Here is a 26,368-nt window from a genome sequence, read left to right as displayed (position 1 = left end):
ATCAGAGTAGTGGGACTCATTCAAGGAGGAAATAGGGAGAGTACAGGGCCAACATATTCCAGTAAAGATAAAGGGTAGGACCAACAAATCCAGGAAACCCTGGATGTCGAGGGATAAACAGGGTTGGATAAAGAGAAAAAGGGAGGCTTATGGCAGATACCAAGGGCCCAAAACAGCAGAAGCCCTAGAGGAGTATAGAATGTGTAGGGGGAAACTTAAAAAGGAAATTAAGAAAGCAAAGAGGGGGCATGAAAAAGCATTGGAAGGTGAAATAAAGTACAATCCAAAGTTACTTTACAAGTACATTAAGAGTAAGAGGATAACTAGGGGAAGAGTAGAGCCCATTAAGGACCATGGTGGTAATTTGTGTGTGGAGCCGGAAGACGTAGGTAGGGTTCTAAATGAATACTTTGTGTCGGTGTTCACAAGTGAGGGGGATGACGTGGGTATGGAAATCAGGCAGAAGGACTGTGATATAATTAAATAAATTAGCATAGAAAGAGAGGAGGTTCTAAGTGGTCTGAAAAGCTTAAAAATAGATAAATCTCCAGGCCCGGACGAAATGTATCCCAGGCTGTTGAGTGAGGCAAGGGAGGGGATAGCAGGGGCGCTGGCAATAATTTTCAACACCTCTCTGGCCACAGGAGAGGTGCCAGAGGGCTGGAGGAGTTCCAATGTGGTACCGTTGTTCAAGAAGGGAGGGAGGGATGAACCAGGGAACTACAGGCCAGTCAGTCTAACCTCCGTGGTGGGGAAACTATTGGTGGTGATTCTGAGGGGCAGAATTAATCTACACTTGGAGAGGCAGGGATTAATCAGGGACAGTCAGCATGGTTTTGTTAAAGGGGGATCATATCTGACCAGTTTGATTGAATTTTCGAAGAGGTGACCAGGTGTGTAGATGAGGGCAATGCATTTGACGTAGTCCACTTGGACTTTAGCAAGGTTTCTGATAAGGTCCCGCAAGGGAGACTGATAATGAAGGTAAGAGCCCATAGCATCCAAGGCAGTTTGGCAAATTGGATCCAGAATTGGCTGAGTGGCAGGAAGGTGATGGTCGAGGGGTGTTTTTGTGACTGGATGCCTATGTCCAGTGGGGTTCCACAGGGATCGATGTTGGGTCCCTTGCTGTTTAAGGTATATATAAACGATTTAGACTTAAATGTAGGAGGGTTGATCAATAAGTTCGCAGATGACAGGAAAATTGGTGGGGTGGTAAATAATGAAGAGGATAGCCTCAGATTACAGGAGGAAATAGACAGGCTGGTCAGATGGGCTGATCAGTGGCAAATGGAAGTTAATCCAAATAAGTGTGAGATGATGCACTTGGGCAGGACAAACAAGGCACGGGAATACACGATGAATTGTAGAACTCTGTGAAGTACCGAGGATCAGAGGGGCCTTGGTGTGCATCTCCACTGGTCCCTTAAAGTAGTGGGAAAGGTACATAACGTGGTTAAGAAGGCATATGGGATATTTGCCTTTATTAGCCAAGGCATAGAATATAAGAGCAGGGAGGTTATGCTGTGACTGTATAAACCACTGGTTAGGCCACAGCTAGAGTATTGCGTGCAGTTCTGGAATCTGCATTATAGGAAGGACGTGATTGCACTAGAGAGAGTGCGGAGGAGATTTACCAGGATGTTGCCTGGGCTGGGGAGTTTTAGTTATGAGGAGAGATTGGATAGACTGGGGTTATTTTCCCTGGAGCAGAGGAGATTGAGGGGTGACATGATTGAGATGTATAAAATTATGAGGGGCATAGATAGGGTAGACAGGAAGGAACTTTTCCCCTTGGTGGAGTTATCAATAACCAGGGGGCATAGATTTAAGGTAAGGGGCAGGAGGTTTAGAGGGGATGTGAGGAAGAATTTTTTCACCCAGAGGGTAGTGGGAATCTGGAACTCACAAGGGTGGTAGAGGCAGAAACTCTCATAACATTTAAGAAGTATTTGGATGTGCACTTGCGATGCCATGGCATACAAGGCAATGGGCCTCGTGCTGGTAAATGGTATTAGAATAGTTAGATATTTGTTTGACCGGCGCAGACTCGATGGGCCGAAGGGCCTTTATCTGTGCTGTAGACCTCTATGACTCTGAGGTGCCACCCCATATTCGGAAGCGGGAGAGGAATGTATAAGATCCTCATTTCAGGAATTGTATTTCCCCAGCCCTCAGTCTCCTCATTGCTTGTAATGACTATTTCCAGATTTGTAGTTTTAAATGTGGCTGGTGTTACTTGCATGTCAACGTGATTATAATACTGATTTGCAGATGTACACAAATGTAAACTCCCAAAGGAGAAATAATCTCAAAAGCTTTAAGCTGATTGCCAGCTCACACAGCCAAGGAAGCCTGCATATTATTGTTTATTGCCTTTCCAATGGCAAACCAAAAGAAGTCCTCACATCAAGACATATGTATTGTTGCTGGCAGAATTCCTGTGGTAGCAGAACAGTTATCTAAATACCAGGAACCTTGCACATTTAACTGAAAACTGAGCTGCCAAAGGGAAGCCTCAGATAAGTCACATTGAAAAGGCTGCCATGGGTCAGGCTGCACTGAATGGGGTAAGCTTTGGAGATAATTTGTAGGCAAATACCTAGAAGAAGGTTACTTTGTCAGCTGGAGGGACTTTGTACTGAGGCCTTGAAGCTGTAAATTTTCAAGATTGCACTGACTAACTTTCTCTCACCACTTCATTTTGAAAATTTAAAGATGATTTAAGTTGCAATTCCAGTCTAGTTTCTAAGTAGGGCAAAATACTCTGAAAAGAACACGAGGGGGATTGTTTGCCTCAACTGTTTGGAATTCTTATCCAGAAGTGTTTCACCATGACTATGATTTTTCATCTGGTAAAATTCATTAAAATCACAGGCTGGAGGTTACTTCATATGCACTGCCAACCCATAACATAAAATGGAACATGATTATTTGTGTGTGTGATTCTGAACTATCCTTATAAATAAACAGCATACTTAATGTGATGAAAGATATTAGGGGCTCAATTATTTGATCCCAGCAAAAACGATCTTGCACTGGCTCATATCTTGGGCACACCTTCGCCCATAGCACAAGAGGCAGACTATGCACAAATTTTCCATTTAATCCACCCCCCATTTTGAACAGGGATATTTGGTTTGCAGCATTTAGCCTGGGAGTTACGTGCACCTCTTTTAAAAGGGCCATGTCTAGCCATAAAAGTTGAAGTTATAGTGGGAACAGAAACGGTGAAGATGTAGAGAAGACAAGGGGCAATACTGTTTCCCTTTCATCCTGAAAGTTTGGTGCTTCTTCTCCAGGAGTGTACAATAAGGATGGGGCTAAAACAACTATCCAGCTGCATGGAGGAAGGTCTGTAACTTAGTCAAAGCTGCCATTCATCTCCCCCGAATCTGCTCTCTGGATCAAAGGGAAGGTGAGTGAACTCTTCACTTTAGAGCCCATTTCTTTGGAGATCCATCAAACAATGCACATACCCAAATAGGGAACTTACCAATCCTCTGGTAGGTACCATTTCAAGTACTGTCCACCACTGCACTTTCACACATGTACTGTTCCATTGTGCCTCAACTGGGAGACACGCTTTCCTTGCAAGTGGGGACAGCAGAGGTGAAACTGCAAACAGACGTTGAGATTTCCAGCCAGAGGCCCTGCTTACCTGGGCTGCCTGAATGGAGGCCACCTGAATGATGTAGTGGATATTCTGGCTCTCCAAAGAGACCATCCACCCAGTCTTTCTTCTCCTTCATGTGATCTGGGCACCAAGAGTCTGCCTCTGATGTTTCTGTGGTCAGGAAACTAAACGCAAAGCCTACTACTTCAGGAAGGCCATGGAAACAATGGAAGAGCTCCAAATAAAGCCTATAGAAAGGCCTTTCTTCAAGGGAACTTTTCTTAAGTAAAATGTGCTTGTCTTGTATCGCTAATGCTTCCTTTCCACAGGAGAAGTGATGAAGAAGCGGCCTGCACCAAACGTGGCCATGTTACTTCTTTGATAGTTAAGTTCTCTACAGACTATGAGTAAGTGTCTCCTGACCTGGTTTCAAGGATCTGGTGCCATAGAAGCTTTGTGCTGTGGTTCTATAGGAGGAGCTGAATCCATTCCAGATGTGGTTTTCAGATCAATTGGGCACAGTTAGTTGGCAGCTTGCCCTGCAAAGTGACCGTGACAAAGACAGGACTCCTCCAAAATGTCCAGGTTTAGGTCCCCAGATAGCAACGAGAGGGAGGAAAATCTCAGCGATCACAGCAGCTGCCTTGTTCGATCCCTCCCAGCAATAATGCAGCGTGTTCAGATCTCCCAAAGGTACATGCATTCTCAACCTTTTTGGACAGCCCCACCTCAAGGCAAAAATAAGATCTCAGTTAACATTTCAGGCACAGGCCCATTGTCAGAAGCCTGTGACTCTTACCAGTTATCTCGGCATTTGAACAGCGCTCGTTGCCAAAGGTCTTGAAGGGCACCTATGGAAAGGCTCCGGAGGTCAAACACCAAAGACATGAAAAGATCTGCAGACTGAACAGGAGAAAGAAATCAGAGTCTGAAATCTGAATTCATGACACATTGAATATTTCTAACATGGCCTGCATAATCTTACACATTTTAACAGCATTAGATAGAAATTGATAACAGCCAAAACATTTTGCCTGTATGGTTCAACTTGGAAAAAATGATAACCAGCTGAACAGGCAAGTTTTCACCAAGTTTAAAATAATCCTCACTAATTATACAGACTGGATCCTAGAGTTATCGCAGCAGCCACACTGCAAAAACATTCCAACCACAGTACAGTAATTATATTTGGAACACTGATGGACATATTGGCTTGATTCACCATTCACTCGAGATTCTTTGCAGTTTGAATATAATTGCACTGAATGATTGGATTTAAATCACGCCTACTTTAATTTAGCATGTTTGCTAGGTGCAGTGAGGAACATTCAGCATCAACCTGGAATGGGAGTAAAGACAGTGGAATAGCCTCACAGCCCGGACAGCCGCTGCCTCCCACCGCCCGCTGGCTCCCACGCCCGCATACCCGCCTGCTCCAACCGCCTGCATACCCGCCACCTCCCACTGCCCACCGCCTGTTCACCCACTTAAAGCTGGTGCTGGGAGGCCCGAAACATTGTGTTTGGGTTGTATTTCACTGCCAGTCGTGAGCAGCAGGTGCCAAATGGGCACCTTGCTAGAGACTGCTGGCTGGGCAAGAGCAGGAAAGTGATTGGGTCCTAGTCAAGCAGCAGGTCAGACCTGGCAGGGTGGGGGGGGTGACGAGGGCATCGATCCCAGAGGTGGTTGCACAATATGGAGCCAGGAAGAGCACTCTCTCCTCCAGGCCCCACAAAACGTTTCCCCCAACAAATTCTGGGGCTTTTCCTGGGTCATAACCTGCTGATCAGGCCACTCATGGCTTGGTAACAGTGGACCTTGCTACGACTATTTGTAACTGAAAATTGCAAAGAGGTTCCTACAACTGGTATGTGATATAATCTGCATATTTAAGCATTCTGAAAGGCCCACCCAAAAATTATACACATTGGGTGTTGTGAGTTTTCCCAATTTTCAACAGCCAGCCAGCCATTTTTGGGTGAGGAAGAGATGGCCCAGCAGTTGAAAATGTGAACATGTTACACATTATTGTTTTAAATCACTTCCATTTCTATACTGCTCATTATTATTCTTTTAAGCGTATGCTGCAGCGTGGAACCAGCCTGTGGTTCCATTAACACAGTTAAAACTCTATGGGGTGACTGATGAAGTAAATGATCCTCCACAGAAGTGACATCTCATTTAACACTGTAAAGCTTTATTCACGTAATGACATTGCTAAGAGTTAGTGATACTGAGATTGAGGTCTCCCACTCATGTGAAAAGGCCAATTAATTTATTCGTTCATGGGATGTGGACATCACTGGGAAGGCCAGCATTGTTGCGCATCCCTAATTACCCTTGAGCCGAGTGGCTTGCTAGGTCATTTCAGAGGACAGTTAAGAGTCAACCATATTGCTATGGATTTGGAGTCACATGTAGGCCAGACCAGGTAAGGATGGCAGATTTCCTTCCCTAAAGGGCATTAGTAAACCAGGTGGGTATTTATGACAATCGATGATAGTTTCATGGTAACCGTTACTGAGGCTAGCTTTACATCCTAGATTTATTAATTGAATTTAAATTCCACCACATGCCATGGTGGGATTTGAACCTGTGTCCGCAGAGCATTAGCCTAAGCCTCTGAATTACTAGTCCAGTGACATTACCACCATGCCACCATCTCCCCCCAGAATAACGGCAACAGCTCAGGTTCCATTCCTGTTTTAGGCGAGGTAGACTTGGGACCTGCCTCCTTGCCCTGTCACCGACAGCAGCAAACCACCACTGATAAAAAAACTGCCAAGAGAAACAGCTCATTGTCTACTGATGCTTCACCCTGAACCAAGGACCTGTCTTTGGGAAGAGCACTCATGGAAAGGGACAGAACGTAAATTTAAAGGAACCAGAATTCTGCATTTTATTCAAATGCAAGTTTAGGTAAAATTCCTTCAGGACAGTATTTGGATAATTCAGCAGAGAATGTGCTTTCTGCTTTCCTATCTCAGTGAACAGGCATAAGACCTCCTTACTAACTGTAGTTAACCAAGGTCTCTGTCTAAAAAAGCAGTACAGTCATCAAATCACCCACAGGTAAATCTCTCCCCATAAATAACACAGGACAATGGAAAAGGTAAAGCAGTTTTAATGAAATATGTAAAATCAAATGATGTATTTGTACAAAATTCTGTAATGGTTGTACACCATGGTTATTTAAACTACTGGGTAGAGAGGTCGTTAAACGTTTGAATTTAGCACTGATTGTAATCTAGCAGTAAATATCTGAAACAATGAACAGCGTAGCTCATTGTCCAGCCAGAGTAAAGTGTGAAGCAGAATTATTAAACCTAAAAAGATCCCCCTCCTATGTCCCCTATGTCGTCTATATTTAACCAGTTTAAAGCCTGACTGAGGACCACACTGGAAAGGTTTGCAAGTAGATTTTTAAAGAATGAAATCTATTTGTCAAAAAGTGTTAACTTTAAGATTCACTTCATTCATGTTCATTCCATACAGAAACTTGAGAGGAGGAGAGAAGGGATTATGAGTCATTAGCCCACCACATATTTGAAAATAACGTGGTATGTGTAGGCCCAAATGGACCAAAAAAGCAGAGGAATAATCAAGGTACCTCAGAGAAAAAAAATCCCAATAACAACAAAAATTGTAGAGTTGTAATGAAACAGATCAAACGAATGAAGGTATTTGTACCGAATTCCTCAGTGTTTGCACGCTGAGATTGTTTCAATGCAGCCTGCGTTTCAGGAATTTGAATTCAAACAGCCTGCAACATTTGAAAATCAGTGCAGAGCAGAAAAAGAGATCATAGTGCATTAGTGCATAGGAATATGAAATCCAGAGTGTGCAGATTAGACCAGGGAAGAGCTGGTCTGAACTTGGTGGATTCATTTGGATAGCCAGGGTACTTTTGGAGAGGTAAGGTACCCTTCGTGATTGTTAAAATTAAACATGATTGTGCGTAAAAAGTGCATAAACTCATTGCAACTGTCAAGCTGTGATAGGAACATAGGAGCAGAATTAGGCCATTTAGCCCATCGAGCCTGCTCTGCCATTCAAACAGATCATGGCTTATCTTCTACCTCAACACCATTTTTGCCCATTATCCCCATATTCCTTTATGTCATCTAAAAATTGATCGATTTCTACCTTGACCATACTCAATGACTCAGCTTCCTCAGCCCTCTGAGGTACAGAATTCCAAAGACTCACCATGTCTGAGTGAAGAAATTCCTCCTCATCTCAGTCTTAAATGGCCTGTCCCTTATTCTGAGACTGTGTTCTAGACTCACCAGCCAGGGGAAATAACCTATCCACATCTACCCTGTCATTCCCTGTAAGAATTTTGTAAGTTTCAATGAGATCACCTCTCATTCTTCGAAACTGCAGAGAATACAGGCCCAGTTTACTCAATCTCTCCTTATAAGACAATCTCGCCTTCCCAGGGATTAATCTCATGAACCCTCCGTTGCACTCCCTCAATGGCAAGTATATCCTTCCTTAGATAAGGAGACCAAAACTGTACACAATACTCCAGGTGCAGTCTCACTAGGCTCTACACAATTGCAGCAAAGACATCTTTACTCCTGTACTCAAATCCCCTTGTGATGAAAGTCAACTTTTCCTTTCTAATTGCTTGATGCACTGGCATGCTAGCTTTTAGTGACTGATGAAAAAGGACATCCAGCAACCTTTGGACATCAACACTTCCCAACCTCTTCCCATTTAAGAAATACTCTGACATTCTGCCTGTTTCTTCTACCAAAGTGAATAACTTCACATTTATTCACATTATATTCCATCTACCATGTTCTTGCCCACTCACTTAGCCTGTCTAAATCCTCTTGAATCCTCTTTGCATCCTCCTCACAACTTACATTCCCACCTAGTTTTGTGTCATCAGCAAAATTGGAAATATTACATTTGGTTCCCACATCCAAATCATTTATATAGATCGTGAACAGCTGTGGCCCAGTACTGATCGCTGCGGCACCCCACTAGTATCAGCCTACCATTCAGAGAATGACCCATTTATTCTTACTCTGTTTTCTTACTCTCAATCCATGCTAGTACACTACCCCCAATCCTATGTATTCTAATTTTATTTACTAGCCTCCTGTTGGATCTGATCAAAAGCCTTCTGAAAATCCCAATACACCGCATCCACTGTTTCTCCTTTATCTATGCTACAAATAATATCCTCAAAAAACTCCAACAGGTTTGTCAAACGTGATTTCCCTTTCATAAATCCATGTTGACTCTGCTCAATCATATCATTTTGTCCCGTTATCACATCCTTTATAATAGATTCTAACATTTTCCTTACTACTGATGCCAAACAGGTCTGTAGTACTCGGTTTTCTCTCTCCCTCCTTTCTTAAATAGTGGGGTTGCATTTGCTACATTCCAGTCTGCAGGACCTTTCCATAATCTATAGAATTTTGAAAGCTAACCATCAATGCATCCACTATCTCTATAGCCACCTCCTTCAACACTCTGGGATGCAGCTCATCTGGTCCAGGGGATTTATCAGCCTTCAATTCATTTTTTTTTGAGTACTACCTCTATTAATACTAATTTCTTTCAATTCCTCATTTTCACAAGTCCCTTGGTTCCCTAGAATTTCTGGGAGATTTTCTATGTCTTCCTCTGTAAAGACAGACACAAAGTAATTGTTTACTGTCTCAGCCATTTCCTTATTAGCCATTATGAATTCTCCTGTTTCCACCTGTAATGGACCCACATTTGTCCTTGCTAATCTTTTCCTTTTCACATACCTAAAGAAGTTTTTACAGTCTGCCTTTATGTTTCTCACTAACTTGCATTCATATTCCCTTTTCCCTTTTTTAAATCAGTTTCTTGGTTCTCCTTTGCTGGGTTCAAAATTGCTCCCAATCCACCTTTTTCTGGCAAACTGGTAAGCCATTTCCTTTGACCTAATGCAATTTTTAACTTATTTTGTTATCCACAGTTGATTCACCTTTCCTGTTGGGTTTTTGTGTCTTAGAAGAATTTGTTATAGACCATGTAATACTTCTTTAAATACTAGCCATTGCCTGTCTACCATCAGTATTTTCCCAATCCGTCATCGCCAACTTGCCCCTCATACCTTCATAGTTTCCTTTGTTCAGATTTAAGGCCCAAGTTTCAGAATGAACTATACCACTTTCAAATTTAATGTAAAATGTTATCATATTATGGTCACTATTTCCTAAAAGTTGCTTTACAGCAAGGTTATTAGTTGGCTCTTTCTTGTTACATGATGCTAAATCTAAAATAGCCTGATCCCTAGTTGGTTCTTTAACGTACTGCTCCAGAAACCCATCTTGTACACACCAAGAATTCATCCTCCACAGCATTAGTGCTAATTAGGTTTACCCAGTTTATATGCAAATTGAAGTTGCCCATTATCACCATATTGCCCATGTTAGATGTAGCTCTAGTTTTATAGAGATTTATACCTTGCCCAACATTACCACTAAAGTTTGGTGGCCTATAAACAATTCCCACAAATATTTGCTGTCCCTTGCTATTTCTTAGTTCCACCCAAACGGATTCTGCATCTTGATCCTTCAGTCCAAGTTCCTCTCTCACTAATGTACTGATTTCATCCCTTATTAACAGTGCTACCCCAACTCCTCCTTTTTGCCTATCCTTCTGAAATGACAAATATCCTTGAATATTGAATTCCCAGACTTGATCACCCTGTAACCACATTTCTGTAATGGCAATTAAATTATATCCATTTACGCCTACAAATTATCTGCCTTGTTGTGAATGTTGCCTGCATTCAAATAGAATGCCCTTAACTTTGTCTTTTTTAACATTATTCCACATTCTGATTTTATTTGATGCTTGCCCTTCATCTGCTTTCCAATTTTGCTTATTACTTTTCTACTTCCTGTTACCAGTTTTGCTTCCCCCCCCAGTTGGAGCTCTCTCTCTCTCAGGTTCCCATTCCACAGCCAAACTAGTTGAAACCCTCCGAACAACACTGGCAAATCCCCTTGCCAGGTTGTTAGACCTGGTGCTGTTAAGGTGTAACCTGTCCATCTTGTACAGGTCCCAAGAAACTATCAAGGAACCGTCACGAGGGAGACAGAAAGCAGGAAACTACACCTCCGTGCCTCAGGGAGAATGAAGCATTCTTTCTCGTGCACACTCTAGGCCTGGCTCTCCCTCCTCCCCCCACCCGCACAGGCAGTGCTCAGCGCTGCCGCTCGCAGTCCATGCAGGGTGGACCTTATCTGGCCCGCCTGCGTGAAATCGCAGAGCGGAGCCGATCACAGGCGGGGGTCGGCTTCCCAACCGCCCCCGCCAAGGGCAAAATCCTGCCTCTGGAGAACTGTGTATAGTATTGGTCACCTTATTTAAGGAAGAATGCAAATATGTTGGAAGCAGTTCAGAGGAGGTTTACCAGACTAATACCTGGAATAGGCGGGTTGTCTTATGAGGAAAGGTTGGACAGGTTAGGCTGTATCCGCTTGAATTTAGAAGAATAAGAGGTGACTTCATTGAATCATATAAGATCCTGAGGGATCTTAACAGGGTTGATGTGCAGAGGATGTACTCTCTTGTAGGAGAATCTAAAACTAGGGGTCACTGTTTAGAAATAAGGGGTTGCCATTTAAAATGGAGGTGAGGTAAAATGTTTTCTCTGAGGGTTGTGAGCCTTTGGAACTCTCTTCCTGAAAAGATGGTGGAAGCAGAGTCTTTGAATATTTTTAAGGCAGAGGTAGATAGATTCTTGGTAAGCAAGGGGGTTATAGGTTATCGGGGATAGGCGGGATGCAGATTTGAGGGTACTATCAGATCAGCCATGATCTTATTAAATGGCAGAGCAGGCTCGAGGGGCTGAATGGCCTACTCCTGCTCCTTGTTCATGTTAAAGCTGTCAAGGAGCTGTCAAAGCTGTCAAGAAGCTGGCAAAGAATACTAGGTGGGTTGACAGAGGGGGTAAGGGCAAAGGGTGATGGGTGGGGTATGGGTTGGCATGAGCTAGCTATAGGGCTATAAGAGGCCATGAGAGGTGGATAGAGGGGCATGAGTTGGCATACAGGGTATGAGGGGCATGGGGGGTTGGGGCATGAGGTGCCATAGGGGACATGGGGAGTGTGTGCACGGGGGTGGTGAGGCGTGTGTTTTTTTTACTTTAATGTTCTTTTAATTTAATCCACCAAAGCGCCGGAGCACAGAGGCAGACCTTCCCATCCAGCCGACCTCCACATCCGGCAGCCTCCGCACTTGTTCCAAGGGCGGCAGCACAACTTCTAATCCACCAAAAAATCCATTTTTAAAGGTCAAGTTCGCAGAGTGGGAATTCTCCCGCTCCTGCACACCCGACCCATGATCGAAAATCTGGAACAACCTTTTGACTTGGAAGTCAATGGAAGTGGAAATTGGGAGCAACGTATAATTGATATTGCCTGTTTTATGCTATACTCCAACTACCAGCCAGAAAGTGAGGCCTTGAATGACTGCTCCAGAATTATCCAATGTTAGTCCGGTTTCACTCCAACTGTTTATTAATAGCTCTCAATTGTCCCACATTATGCAAAACAAACTGTCCCTATGCGCAATGCAACTTACCCAATATACCAAAAGGAATATCCAAATTGACTAAATATTGGTAGTGATTCCACATTTGTAACAGTAGACCAGATTGCTACCTTCACTGTAGTGTAAAAAAAAATTAAATAAAATTCATGCACCAGGATGTTTTATATCAGCATCTGGAAAGGTTAAGATAGAAAAATAGCCACATATTCCTTCAAGAAAATTTGGCTACCATGAATTTCTCAGCACTCTTGTGGCATTATTCAGGCATTAACGCATTACTGTCCAAGTAATTGAAATAGAAGTCAGCATTGACTTGAATGATAACCACTCTGTGCAGACAAAAAAAACCTACAGACGTCATTGGCTTTAAAAAACATGGTTTTCCCAATTTCTCAACAGATCCACATTTGGCTGCTTCAAATGTTACGCAACACTTCATAAAACCAGCAAGTGCCAGTTTTAAACTGGCAGCGTGCATGCATTTTAATTTAATTGCTTCCCTACAGTTTTAGTACTTCATCTCATGCCAGTACCGCATTGAATTTGATTCCTTGCTTTCATTAGTGTGATGGTCTCACTTATTTTCCTAATGCTCCCCCTCGCACTCACAGTTCGTGCCATAGAACAGAGGATAAGAGAGCAAGTTAATCCTGGCTGTTCTAATACTCTGCACTCAAAGGTCAGGATGGCTGCTAGAACATTTCAGGTAGAAAGTCCCTGCCTCAATTTCCCTTCCCATTCAGGTTAGTTACTAATTTGGGGCTGGGAGCTTATATCTTTCAAAAAGGTGTGTCAAAATTTTCAAATCATGCATTATTATATTTAATGTATAATTTTCAGTTCTCCAGTTTGTCTACAGTTTCCATGTCTCTAAAGAAACATAAAAGATGGAATTTTAATTGCTATCAATGGCTCCTAACATGATCATGGCTGATCATCCACTTCAATGCCTTTTCCCCCCCACACTATCTCCATGTGCCTTTATGTCGTTGTTATTTAGAAATCTGTCAGTGTCTGCTTTAAACATACTCAATTACTGAGCTTCCACGGCCCTCTGGGGTAGAGGGTTACAAAGATTCACAACCCTCTGAGTAAAAATAAATTCTCATCTCGGTCCCAAGTGGCTTACCTCTTATTTAGAAATTGGGTCCGTTGGTTCAAGATCCCCCGAACCAGGGGAAACATCTTACCTGCCTCTACCCTGTCTATCCCTTAAAGTATTTTGTAGGTTTCAATGAGATCACCTCTCATTCCTCGAAACTTTAGAGAATACAGGCCCAGTTTCCCCAATCTCTCTTCATAGGACAGTCCTGCCATCCGGGAACAAGCCTGGTGAATCTTCGCTGCACTCCCTCTATGGCAATAATATCCGTCCTAAGGTAAGGGGACCAAAACTGCACACACTACATTCCTATGTAAAAAGACTGCTAGATTTAAAATTCCTATTTACAGTGAATGACTTGATCCATATGTAAGAAACCATTCACTGGTTGCAGCTTAAACATACTTTAAGTCTGTGCGCCCATAATCCCTATAGCTACATTAAAAAGATGCTTTGTAAATATCTTGATATGCACTATGTGACAATATTACTTAAATTTAAACCAGCGACAGAGCTGCTTTCATATTAAGTAGAGACACTGGCCTTTTTATCCCAGTGTAAGTATGTTATTCAAGTTTGAACTATCGCAATCAAAAGGCAATGAATAACCTTTTAAAATTCTACAGCTTTTTTATGATTAGAAGTCTGATCACCACCACCCCCACGCCCCCAACCACCCTCCAGTGAAAAGGGGGTTTATTAAGCCAATTGTATAAATCATAAACGAGGCAAAATGAAATAGGTAGAAATATAAATGCAGATTCACAAATATCACAAATTGACAATCCAATAATGTCTAATTTTTTTGATTATTGGAATAAAGACGGAAATGCAAATAAATATATAAATAAAAGTATTCTGTATTTCAAGGGAAGAAGAAAATAATTTCAGTCAGTTAGCTGGTCTGTCCCAGATGTGACCTTCAGGAAGGTTCTAAGTCAAGTCCAGATGTTTCATCATAGAGAGCATGGAGTCATTGGAGGCAAGTCACCAAGTCTTGTATAATTCCTACTAAGATCAGATCGGATGCTCACTCTGTGCTGCGATGTTGGGATGCAATAAGGCTTACCAAAAGTAGCACCTCAGGAAGCTGAAAAGCACAAATGACCCTGACATTTACTGGGGCTTCAGAGCATAGACACAGGTGTTACAGTGGGGGAAATGTGACAGTGGAGTTACAGTGGGAGACTAGAAAGTGGCAAATATAACCCCTCTATTGAAGAAGGTGGGAGGCAGAAAACAGGAAACTGTAGGCCAATTAGCTTGACTTGTGTTGCGGGGAAAGCATTAGAATCGATCATTAAGGAGGTTATAGCTGGGCACTGAGAAACTCAAGGTAATCGGGAAGAGTCAGCATGGTTCTATGAAAGGCAAATCATGCTTAACATTTTATTGGAGTTCTTTGAAGGAGTAACATGCGCTGTGGATAAAGGGGAGCCTGTACTTGGATTTCCAGAAGGCATTTGATAAGGTGCCAAATCAAAGGTTATGGTGGAAAATAAAAGCTTTTGATGTAGGGGGTAACATATTAGCATGGATAGAAGATTGGCTGGCTGGCTGAAAACAGAGTATGCATAAATGGGTCTTTCTCTGATTGGCAGGATGTGACGAGTGGAGTCCCACAGGGGTCTATGTTGAGACATCAGCATTTTACAATTTATATCAATGACTTAGATGAGGGGAGTGAAGGCATGGTAGCTAAATTTGCAGATGACACAAGGTAGGAAAGTGTGTTGTGAAGCTGACATGAGGATGTTGCCGACAGATATAGGTAGAGTGAATGAGTGGGCAAAAATCTGGCAGATGGAGTATAATGTAGGAAAATGTGAAGTTGTTCACTTTGGCAGGAAGAATAAAACAGAGAACATCTGCAGAATTCAGAGGTGCAGAGGGGTCCAGGGGTCCTAGTGCATGAGTCACAAAAAGTTAGTATGCAAGTACAGCAAGTAATTAAGAAGGCTAATGGAATGCTATCCGTTATTGCGAGAGAAACCGAACATAAAAGTAAGGATGTTATGCTTGAGTTATACAGGGCATTGATGGGACCATATCTCAAATGTTAAGCGCAGTTTTGGTCTCCTTATTTAAATGAAGGATATAAATGCATTTGAGGCGTTTTAGAGGAAGTTTGCTAGAATGATACCTGGAATGAGCAGGTTGTCTTACGAGGAAACATTAGACAGTCTGGGCTTGTTTCTACTGGAGTTTAGAAGAATGAGAGGTGACTTGATTGAACTATATAAGGTCCTAAACGCCATTAACAAGGTGAACGTGGAAAGGATCTTTCCTCTTGTGGGCGAGTCCAGAGCTAGGAGGCATTATTTTAAAATTAGGCCTTTCCCTTTTAGGTCAGAAGTGAGGAGAAATTTTTTCTCTCGGAGGGTTGTGCAACTTTTGAACTCTCTGCCTCCGAAGGCAGTGGAAGCGGGGTCAGTGAATATTTTTAAGACGGAGGTAGATAGATTCTTGTTAGGCAAAGGAATCAAAGGTTATTGGAGGTAGATGGGAATGTAGAATTCGAAACACAAACAGATCAGCCATGATCTTATTGAATGGCAGGGCAGGCTCGAGGGGCCAAATGGCCTACTCCTGTGCCTATTTCATATGTTCGTATGTAAATGGGCACAGGAGTTATAGTGGGGGAAATGTGACAGAGGGGTTATAGTGGAAATGTGCGTTTCCCTGTCTGCTGTGGGTTTTCAGGTTTTAACTCCACAGAACGTGTGAAATTTTGTCCCCAGGTTTACCACCCTAAGGCCAGACTGATTGCCAAGGTAGGCACCTGATGGGTGGGGGCGGCCTGGGAAAGGCATCAACCAAGGATCAGGGAATTTTATTGATGATTGGGGGAGTAACGTTTCTACTTGAAATTTTTAATTTTCTTCTTTTCCACTCAATCCAAACCCACCCATTTTGGAGAAGGGTTAAAATTATTCCCAATGTCCCAGGGTGTCCGCAGGGATTTCCTGAACTTCTGCCTTAACCTTGGCGGGAGGACAGTGCAATGCCAGAGAAATAGTTGATTTAAAAGCTACAAAGTATCATTGAAACCCCTGTGGAAATTCGGGGCCTGTGTGGAATTGTACTATGTGCATTTAAATAACAAACAATTCAGACATCAGTTCCTGCTTCGTTTATAAGTCTTTACAATTAGGTTGATCAATCTTCCCACTTGAAACAAAAGCATCGCAATTTTATCTTCCTTCCTTTTATCTGTTCTGATCTATATTCCACAGTGAAGCCTCTGCACCCTATTCCGAATGCCTTTTTAATGTGTATTCCAAGTCTTACCCACCAACACTGACACAGTGGGAGTTTTGTGAGCATAACTCATTCTTCTCATTGAAAGTCTGAAACCCAGCCTGATGCCCCACAAAAGGGATTGTGTCCTTTCAAGCTTTTTTTCCCTATTGTGTTGTGACTTTCTGTGACTGCTTGGCTGAAGAATGGCTACTCTGTTTGTTTTACCTACTAACAACAGATCTCTGTCTTGTTTGCAACTACAAAATTGTAGCGTGTCTACTGTCCATCACATACGTTGCCAATGACATAGCAGACATCAATGCACAGTCCAGTGACTTAGAACATTGCCCTTTCACCTATGCCACCCAAGTGTAATTCCCCACTGAACGTAGAAACAAAAAGCTCCCTTACTGGATAACAGAAATTAATATATCTGTTTCCCAATGGGTTAAACGGCATACTTCAAATTTGGAATAATTTGATAACTTCAGTCTGAAATTCAACAAACAAGGACAGGAATTGCTTCACTTTGCTTCCCACAGGCTGTGTCTCACTGCAGCCTAACAGCAAAGCAAGTGGAGTTTGATTAATGATTAATATACCAGTACATACACTTTTCAGATCACCAAAATACAGCAATGTAAGCTGTATTTCCTAGATTACAACACACACTTATTACTTAAATCAGTCAACATCTATGTAAGCTTCACGCATCATAATTAAAATATTTTCCCATTGATAATGCAACCTCTGCTTGAGCTTTTAGTTCAACATTTGCATAGTGGGAGAGATAGAGTAGAGTACAAAACTGTCTAAGGTATTATATTCCTGTTTCCCTATCGGCTTCTCCGGAAGTTCTGTAACACAAAACTCTGATGTCAACTTTTCCATTATAAATTCCTGAATGTACATTTCGAATGAAAACTGCCAGTGTAACTGACCACTCTGTAATTACATCTTCCCACCAGTGGTAGTGCTATTGCACCTCAGTTTTGATTCCCCCAGTTCCTCAGCCTCAAATGAGAAGAAACTCCCAGGCTCCAACTGACTCTACAAACAGCATTCAGTGAAGCTCCCAAGAGCAGGGGACACGGCAGGCACATAATTGTGCAGAAAGTGAAACGGAAGCTTCCCGGAAGTAAGGTGAAAGTTGGGAAGTGAGTTGGCAGTGAATTAAAGGCAGAACGTGGTTCCCGTTGGGAAGCAGCGGGAACCCCATTTTTAATGCATTAGCATGTTGTGTTACTCATTAAAACACAATATGGTCACCAGATTAAATTGCACCTTTGTGATTAAATCAGCAGCAAACAAGAAACACTTCAGATCCACGACTCGTTATGGGTGGCGTGCAGCAGGTGAGGTAGTCTTCCTGGTAGATTTGGAGTGAGTAAGAGCGGCTTGCCTTGTATGGGCAACTTTGTTGGACCAGGAGAGAGGGGGCTAAGTTGATGCATTGAGCTCAGGTGTCGCTGACCAGGGTGGTTGGGGTATGGCTGCTGCCTGCGGAAGGGAGGTCAGGTTGTAGCGGCCCTAACAAGGGTCGTGGAGGACAGAGGGAGGGAGCTGGATGACAGAGGAAAGGTCAGTCTCTATCAAAGGTAGCTCAAGCATGATGAAGAGAAGATAGAGGGTGATTGAGGGCAGGTCAATGGTGAGGCTGGGAGAGTCGAGGACAACCGAAGGCAGGTCAAGGGTGAGAGTTGAGGATGACGGTTGGCAGGTCATGGGTGAAGGGGGCAGGTGCATGGTGCAGGGGAATAGTTGAATGGTGATTGGGGGGGCGGGGAATGGCAGGGGGGACAGCTCTAGGTTCACACACAGCTGATCAAAAGTGATGGTGGGTGGCTCGAGGGTCAAAGAGGCAGGGCTAGGGTGATGGAGGGTGTGTCAAGGGTGTTGGAGGAGGAGATCTAATTTTATATTTCATATATATGATATATTGGGGGGGTAGGTTGGAGTGGGGGTGTGGGGAGGTCTTGTGGTGCAGTGGATAGCATCCCTACCTCAGGATCACAAGCTCCAGGTTCAAGCCCCACTTCAGGACCTGATGGACACGGAAGGTGTGTTCATAACGTGGCTAAAGAGGTTGATTATCAGTCTGGAAATCTTTCCAATTTGCCTGATGGCAGAAGGTAACAGCAGGAAGTTACCTTGTCAGCCAGACTGCAGAACTTTGCCAAGCATAATCATGGACCAATCCAATGGAAGTCTATGGTCGCCAGCACTCGCTTAGGGCATGGTACCTGATGAGGAGGATATATAGGGATACGGGCAGATAGGAGTAGAGTAGAAGGATACTATTAATTAAAAGTCACTTAAATCAAATTTAAGGGGGAGATGGTGGTGTAGTGATAATGTCACTGGACTAGTAATCCAGAAACCAGGCCAATGCTCCAGAGACATGGGCTCAAATACCACCACAACAATTGGTGGAATTTAAATCCAATTAATAAAAATCTGGAATTGAAAGCTAGCATATCATCAATTGTCATAAAAACCCATCTGGTTCACTAATGCCCTTTAGGGAAGGGAGTCTGCCATCCTTACCTGGTCTGGCCTACATGTAACTCCAGACCCACAGCAATGTGGTTGACTCTTGAATGGCCTAGCAAACCACTCAGTTCAAGAGCAATTATGGATGGGCAACAAATGCTGGCCTGGCCAGCAACGATGAAAGAATACTTTTTATTTAATTTGTATGGTGCCGTAGAAGCCAGTTTTAGAATCAAGGAAAAAAATCCACTTTTTTAAAAACACAACAACAACTTTAAATTAATGGGATAAATTTAAAGGGGTTATGGCAAAATCAGAGGGGCTAAGAGCTCCTTCAGAGAACTGACACAGACCTGATGGGCTGAGGGGGCACTTTTATGATGTATGCTTCTATAGCAGTCAATTGTTACAGAATCCTCAGGGTCAGAAAAAAAAACACAAACCATTTTGTTAGGTCCCCAGAGCCCCTTTGCTGTGTTATTACCTTGTAACTTTGATATCTAAACTTGGCATCACTTAATCGCAGCTTCTTTACTTAATTCATGCATGTCTTTCCTGCTCTTTTCAGACTTGTCACTATCTTGCAATGTGGGCCTTCGTTTTTCATCCAGGTTTGCCAATTGTTTTGAAAAAACTCTTTTTGTATATGCCATTCCGACAGAACTTTCAAGGAAGCTGAACATAGCCTTAATATAATTGTGAGCTTGAGCCTTCATGAATAAGAAAGTTAATACACCCTCTTCATTTGTAAACTCATCCCACCCTCTGCACCACCTATGAAAAAGCAAAATGTGACTCACCTCAAAGGTCATGCCTTTGGTTAAGCAGAGTTGTCTCACTGCCTCTGCGACTCGCACCGCACTCGAATATCCTGCCTTTTTCTCTTTTCCTCTCTCTCTCTCAAACAGCAGAGTGCTGCGGTGGAATGCCTTTAGTTCTACTGTTAAAAAATACAATTGCTGATTTGCAGAATGCCAAAGATTAAACCACAGCCCATGGCACAGTGCAGAATATGAGATTTCCATTCAGCTTTTACTTCTATACAAGAAAGGGCTTCCATTTATGCAGCATCCTTCACAACCTCAGGACATCTCAAAGTACTTTGCAGCCAACAGTGCTTTTAAAGTTTAATTATGTAGCCAATTTGCATGCCGCAAACTCCCACAAACAAGAACGTTATAGGCCAAATTGTCTGAGTTTTATGATGTTGTTTGAGGAACAAATATTGTCCAGGACACCCGGAGGAACTCCCTTGCCCTTTTTGGAATAGTACCATGGAGATTTTTACATCCATCTAAAAGTTTAATGCCTCTTCCTAAAGATGCCACAGTACTGCACTGGAGTGTCAGCCTTGATATTGCACTCATGACTCTGGTGTGGGACTTACATGAAGATTCTTACATCTCCAGTAATTCCAGTTTCAACTCAAACATTTTTAAACTTGAAAACTAAGCAATCCCCCTTGCCCATCAAGCCAACCCACCCACCAGTCTACATGCACTGCTCTAACTACATCTCTCCACAGTTTCTCACCCATCTTCCCATATCTCCTCATCTTGTCCACAAGATCCACTTCCTGTTCCCCTGACCACATTTCTCACTAAACTGATTATCCAAGCTTCCCTTCCTGACCATTATTTTAGCTGAGGTTGTGAATAGTTCCTTCTCGTCAGTTACTATCAACTTTCCTTTCAAAATAACAGACATCGTCCCATCCCCTTAAAAAAAAGATCCTCCATCTTTGTCTCATCTCAAATCTCCCTTTCCTGCCCAAAGTCTTTCAATGTGTTGTCACATCCCAAATCCGCGTCCATCTTTGTTACAACTTCCTTCTCCGAATATTTCCAATCAGGTTTATTGTTCCAATCACAATGCTAACCAGCTCTAATCCAAATGGCATCCTCTGCAATTGTGACCATAATCATCACCTTTTGCTTCTCTTCCTCTACCTCTCTTTAGTCTTTAGCATCGTCAACCACCCCATCTCTCCTCCCCTGTTCAACTTAATGGGACCGTGCTCATTTACTTGCACTCTTACCTACCGAGTAACAGACATAGGATCTCCAGGGATGGCTTCTCTTCTCATCCCTGCATCAGCTATCTCTGGAGTCTCACACATTTCTAGCCACAGACTCATCTACATGCTGCTACTTGGCATCATTGTCTGCAGAGATGGGGTCAATTTTCACATGTATGCTGATAACATCCAGTTCTACCTCTCCACCACCTCTCTCACTCTCCCCACTGCATTCATGCTATGAGACTGTCTGACATCCAACCTTCTTAGTAAGACCAAAACCATTATCTTCAGCCCCAATTGAGTTTCTGACTCGACAGTCTTTCCATCATCAAGACCACCTACTTCCATCTCTAACATCCTTCGCTTCCACCTCTGCTTTAGCTCATCTCCTGCTGAAATCTTCAGTCACGCCTTTGTCACTTCCAGACTCAAATGCTCTCTTAGTTGGCCTCCCATCGCCAATGTCCATAAACTTCAGCTCATCCAAAACTCTGCTGCTGGCAAGTCTTGCTTCACCACCAATCCTCTGTTAGCTCATTGGCTCTTCATCCACCAATGTCTCAAATTTAAAATTCTCATCCTCATTTAAGTTCCTCCATGCTTTTGATATCCCCCTCCCACGTCTATAAGCTCCTCCAGCCCTAAAACCCTCTCCTCTCTTTGAACTCTGTTCTTCTGACTCTGGGCTCCCTTTATCTCATCATTGATAGCCACATGCTTTCCGCTAAGTAGATCTCATACTCTGGAATTTTCTTTCCACCTTCCGCTCAAGATCCTTCTTAAAACTCATCTGTTCTACCAAGATTTTGATCACCCCTTTTAATATCTCCTTCCCTGATTCAGCATTCATTTTTCTCCTCATGGTCTAGTGAAGATATAAATCAGAGGATCCAATAATGAGAAGTCAATTTTCTAGGCCTGTGCTTCTATTAATAGATAGAAAATAAAAGAAACTTATGCATTTTTCACCTCCATCTGTTAAAATCTGTTTCATGTTTGTAAATATTTGTTCTTGTTAAACCCTTCACTTTAATCATTAACTGTGCATGCCAGTCAAGAAAAAAAAAATGACTTGCATTAATATCACTTCTTCCAGAAACATCTGCACCACAAAATTAACTATGTTTTTGACAGGAAGGACTATTATTGCACTTTAGGTTATTGCAGCCACCAGCCCCAGCGAACACACCAATCCCATGCTCAAGCTTTGTTTCTCTCTGGCAAACCACCACCCCGGCCATTTCTATTTTTAGGTGTTGTGAGGAGCACTTCTTTTAAAAACAGGCAAATCTTCCTGGTAGACTTAGAGCGAGTAGGAACTACTTTTCTTGTATGGGAAACTTTGTTGGACCAGGGGAAAGGAGGCTGTGCTATTGCACCGAGCTTGGATGGCGCTGTCCAGAGAGGTCGGGGCATGGACGTCCAAGGTAGGGAGGTCGGGTGGATCCGCCATTTGGATCACTGGAGCTTCAAGCCATCACCCTACATCTTCCCTCAGTCATCTTTGACCTTCCCTCCAGCACCCTAGCCCTGTCTTCTGTGAGCCTTGAGCCACCCACCCTCAGCCTTGATCAACTATCTGTTAACCTGGATCTGCCCACCAACCCCCAACTTCGCCATCACCATCGAGCTGCTTCTCCCCCACCCTCGGCCTGCTAACCTCATCCTCGACCCTCCCCCTATCATTCTTGACCTGCCCTTGGTTACCCTTGACTCTTCTAGCCTCACCATTGGCCTGCCCTCAATCACCTTTGATCTTCCTTCTACCATGCCTGTGCTGACAGTGGTAGGGATTGACCTTCCCTGTGTCATCCAGCTCCCTCCCTCTGGCCCCACAACCCTTCATGGGGCCGCTATGACCTGACCTCCCTCCCTCCAAAAACCATACCCCAATCTCCCTGGATAGCAAAACCCGAGCTCAATGCAACAGCTCAGCCTCCTCTCCCCTGAACAACAAAGTTTGCATATACGAAACGCAGTTTGTACTCGCTCCAAATCTACTAGGAAGACTACCTCACCTGCTGCTCACCACCTTTAACCAGTCATGAATCTGATGGCGCGTATTTCTCATTTGCTGCTGACTTAATCACAAAGATACTATTTAATCTGCTGACCATGTGTTTTAATGAGTATGCATTGACATGCTAATGCATTAAAAATATGTTCCCACCACTTACCACCAGGAACCACTATCCATTTTTAATTCACCACCAACTTATTTCTTAACTGTCACCCCCTTCGGTAAGCTGACATTTTCTCTCCTGCACATTTAAATGCCTCAGCCCGCCTCGTTTCCCACTCCCAAGAGCTTCACTAGATTCAGCCCACGGTCTCACTGTTCTAGAAGTCACATATGTTGCTATGGTCTGGACAGACCCCATATTTAGAACAAACCATTCACATTGTATAATGACCATTAAGTATATTGGTTGCTGTACTCCTACAGTTGATAGTTATTGTCCTCAATACAACTACACTATTTCCCATATTTGGCGTGAATAGAAAGCATTTAACAACTAGAGATAAGTAAATATTCTGTTAAGATTATGTTCACTGTCTGGAAAATTATCCCAATGATCCCCAAAGAAATTTCTAAAGATCAGATCAAACTTGACCCATCTTATAGAATCCTTTTGGAATACATCAGAGGACAAGTAGAGGGAAATGCAATGGATATGGTTTATAACGATTTTCAAGACATTTTGATAAGGTGCTATATTAGACATTTAAATAAAGACAAGGGTACATGGAGCTATGGTAAACAGAACTGCACTGAAGATAGCAAATGAGAGGGTAAAAGGACATTTCATAGATTGGAAGATGAGTGTGCTCCACAAGGGTCTGTATGATCGAGACATAGGAATTAAAGGGATTTTTCTAAAGAATCCTATGAATCCCAGTTTATGAACATTTTGCTGCTCAACTGTATAGTGCAATGTACATTTTAATTTTGAAAGCAGATGACTGGACCATCCAAAAATGGGTGTAATGCAGAAACTTTAAGTTAAGCTCCACTCTCTATAGAAGCATGGAACATATGCATTTAGTTCATTCATGATGCAAAATCTTTATAAGTGCTAACATGCACAAACACAGCTCTGTGCCCAAGACAGTTTACCAGCACACATGACCACCACGGGATTCAAGACACCAACGCCATCACTGCTAAATTCTGGTTTTGGATACAAATTATTCCAGAAGGAGAAGGTGCTGAGTTCTGTTTTGTGTTCAGTATTTATAACTCACCTCTGGGCATGGATAATGCTTCTTCCACCTTTAAAAGTTTCATTGTCGTGAGGATCTCTGTCTTTGCCCCTTTTCCTTCTTTGGAGAAGGGCCGAAAGACATTCGACTCGTTGCATGTGGCCATTTCTATGATGCCACCTTTATAGTTCTGCATGCATTCCAACTGGGAATCCAAGATCTGTTGGTGAGACTAATGGGGAACAATGAAACATCAGACTGGATTAATCCTCCCGATTTCTTTCGTACTCAAATACTCTTGTTTTTATAATAGCCATTTTCTCTTTCACACAATATATCTACAAGCTAATTTAGGGTACTGGCAATGATATTTTACAAGTGTCTTGGTTGTGACTTGATAACTGAAAAATTAACTCCTTAATACGTTATTTCATTGAACAATTATTCATTTACAGTTTGTCTCTGCATCTCAGAATTCTCATCAGAACCATTCAGGAGCCAACTTTTAGATATTTATTAAGGGGTTAATCTGCTGATCTGTTAACTACTACAGTATGATTTTAAAAAATGTAAAATATAATGTTTTCATTTTTAAGATGATGGAGAAAAGTCACAAAGTTTAATGGATGATGGTAAAGGTTTTGCTTACTGCAGAATCCGGTAGAACTACTGACTGCAATGAAGTGACAGCCATAGAGCGTAGGAAACAATGGTTTAGGTCTTTAAACTTCATAAGTTGGGAACCTTGCACCTTATACACAGACAAACACTTGCCCGAAATATCAACCTGTGGGAAAAGTATTAAAAACAAAGAGCTATAAATATAGAATGGTATAATGTTCCAATTGGAACTGACTTGAGATGTTCCAGAATGCAGTTAAAAAGAACTAAACCCCCATCCTATTATACCTTATGAAACTAAATATATTTTGCAGAGAATTTATAGGAACTTCAAGTTGTTCTCTCAAACTCCCTGTCTAAACCTCTCCAGCTCTTGAAACCTCCTCGTCTCAATCAAGATTTCAGTCTTACCCCATTACTTTTTCCCTTCCCGGCTCAACATCAGTTTCCCTATGTGCTTGTACATGAAGACATAGTGAAGATGTTTACATGTTAAAGGCACAATGTAAACGTTTGATGTTGTTGCTGATGTTGGCCTAGCGACAGTACCAGGGCTACAGCGGAAAGCTGCACATTTGGCGTCATACAACAAACATGAATTTCCTGTCCTAAATCCGCATATAACAACAGTGTGGGAGCCAGCAGGGTCCACAGGGTCCCTGAAATGTGCAAGTGAGATTTCTGGCGGGGTTCTGAGCATGATATTTTCAAAAGTAGCCAGTGTATTGACAATAGGATATCAATGAACCTATTGCAACAGCAAAAGTATTTTTATTGCTTTTCAGCCCAAGTCTGCAAATGTAATGTGTCAAGCTGTATACCTATCCGTGACGCTCTGTTATACTTCGCAACAGTGAATCTAAAGGAAATAATTGAAGCCGTTAAGTTCTGATGACTTCATGTGGTATTAGAGGTGGTGTGGAATGCTGTAATCTGGTTTCTTCTTGGGTTCAATCCCAATATTTGCTCAACAACCACCAATAATTCTGAAGGGGCTCTTTTGGAGTCTGTAGTAAAGTTAACTTGGAATATATTTCCTGAAAATTCTCTTATATATCTATAAACTCATATTATATTTCATTTAGTTTACAAGGTGAAGGATTTTATCATCACGTAAATGTGGCAATTCCTTATTTAATCAAAACATACATACCTCAACATGAAGAGAAATCCAACCTAATGTAGTCAGCAGGAGCTCTCTTCAAATGAAAACACAGATTTGTGCCAGTGACAGCAATGCTGGTTAATCATCAGACATTACTGAATTTTCTGAATAACTTTCAGACTTGGTAGCAAAGAGACCTTGTTACATCAGTTGTTTTTTAACCTCTCACTGCATAACTCTGCGTACAGGAGCTTGAACCAATCAAGTCCAGTACAGTTTTACCAATAGAAATGATGGATCTGAGTATTACTCACAAAGCAGATCAAAAGATCAGAAACATGATCAATAATTCGTGGATCAATAATTAATCAATTGAAGTTAGAAAGACTGCATTTATATATAATGCCT

General features: G+C 42.4%; 1 protein-coding gene across 1 annotated transcript in view; it reads right to left on the bottom strand.

The window, feature by feature from the left end:
• The window catches only part of LOC144691151 (uncharacterized), a 369,111-nt gene that overhangs the window by 295,275 nt on the left and 47,468 nt on the right, over positions 1-26,368 (bottom strand). The window contains exons 6-9 of the mRNA XM_078559217.1: positions 24,884-25,021; positions 24,277-24,466; positions 19,811-19,950; positions 4,416-4,519 (exon numbers count right to left, since the gene is read on the bottom strand). Coding sequence (XP_078415343.1) covers positions 4,416-4,519; positions 19,811-19,950; positions 24,277-24,466; positions 24,884-25,021 — 572 coding nt within the window. The remainder of the gene's footprint in view (positions 1-4,415; positions 4,520-19,810; positions 19,951-24,276; positions 24,467-24,883; positions 25,022-26,368) is intronic.

The sequence above is a fragment of the Cetorhinus maximus genome, chromosome 15 (genome assembly GCF_964194155.1).
Source record: "Cetorhinus maximus chromosome 15, sCetMax3.hap1.1, whole genome shotgun sequence".
In the NCBI taxonomy this organism is placed as follows: Eukaryota; Metazoa; Chordata; class Chondrichthyes; order Lamniformes; family Cetorhinidae; genus Cetorhinus; species Cetorhinus maximus.
This window is presented reverse-complemented; position numbering and strand designations above follow the sequence as displayed.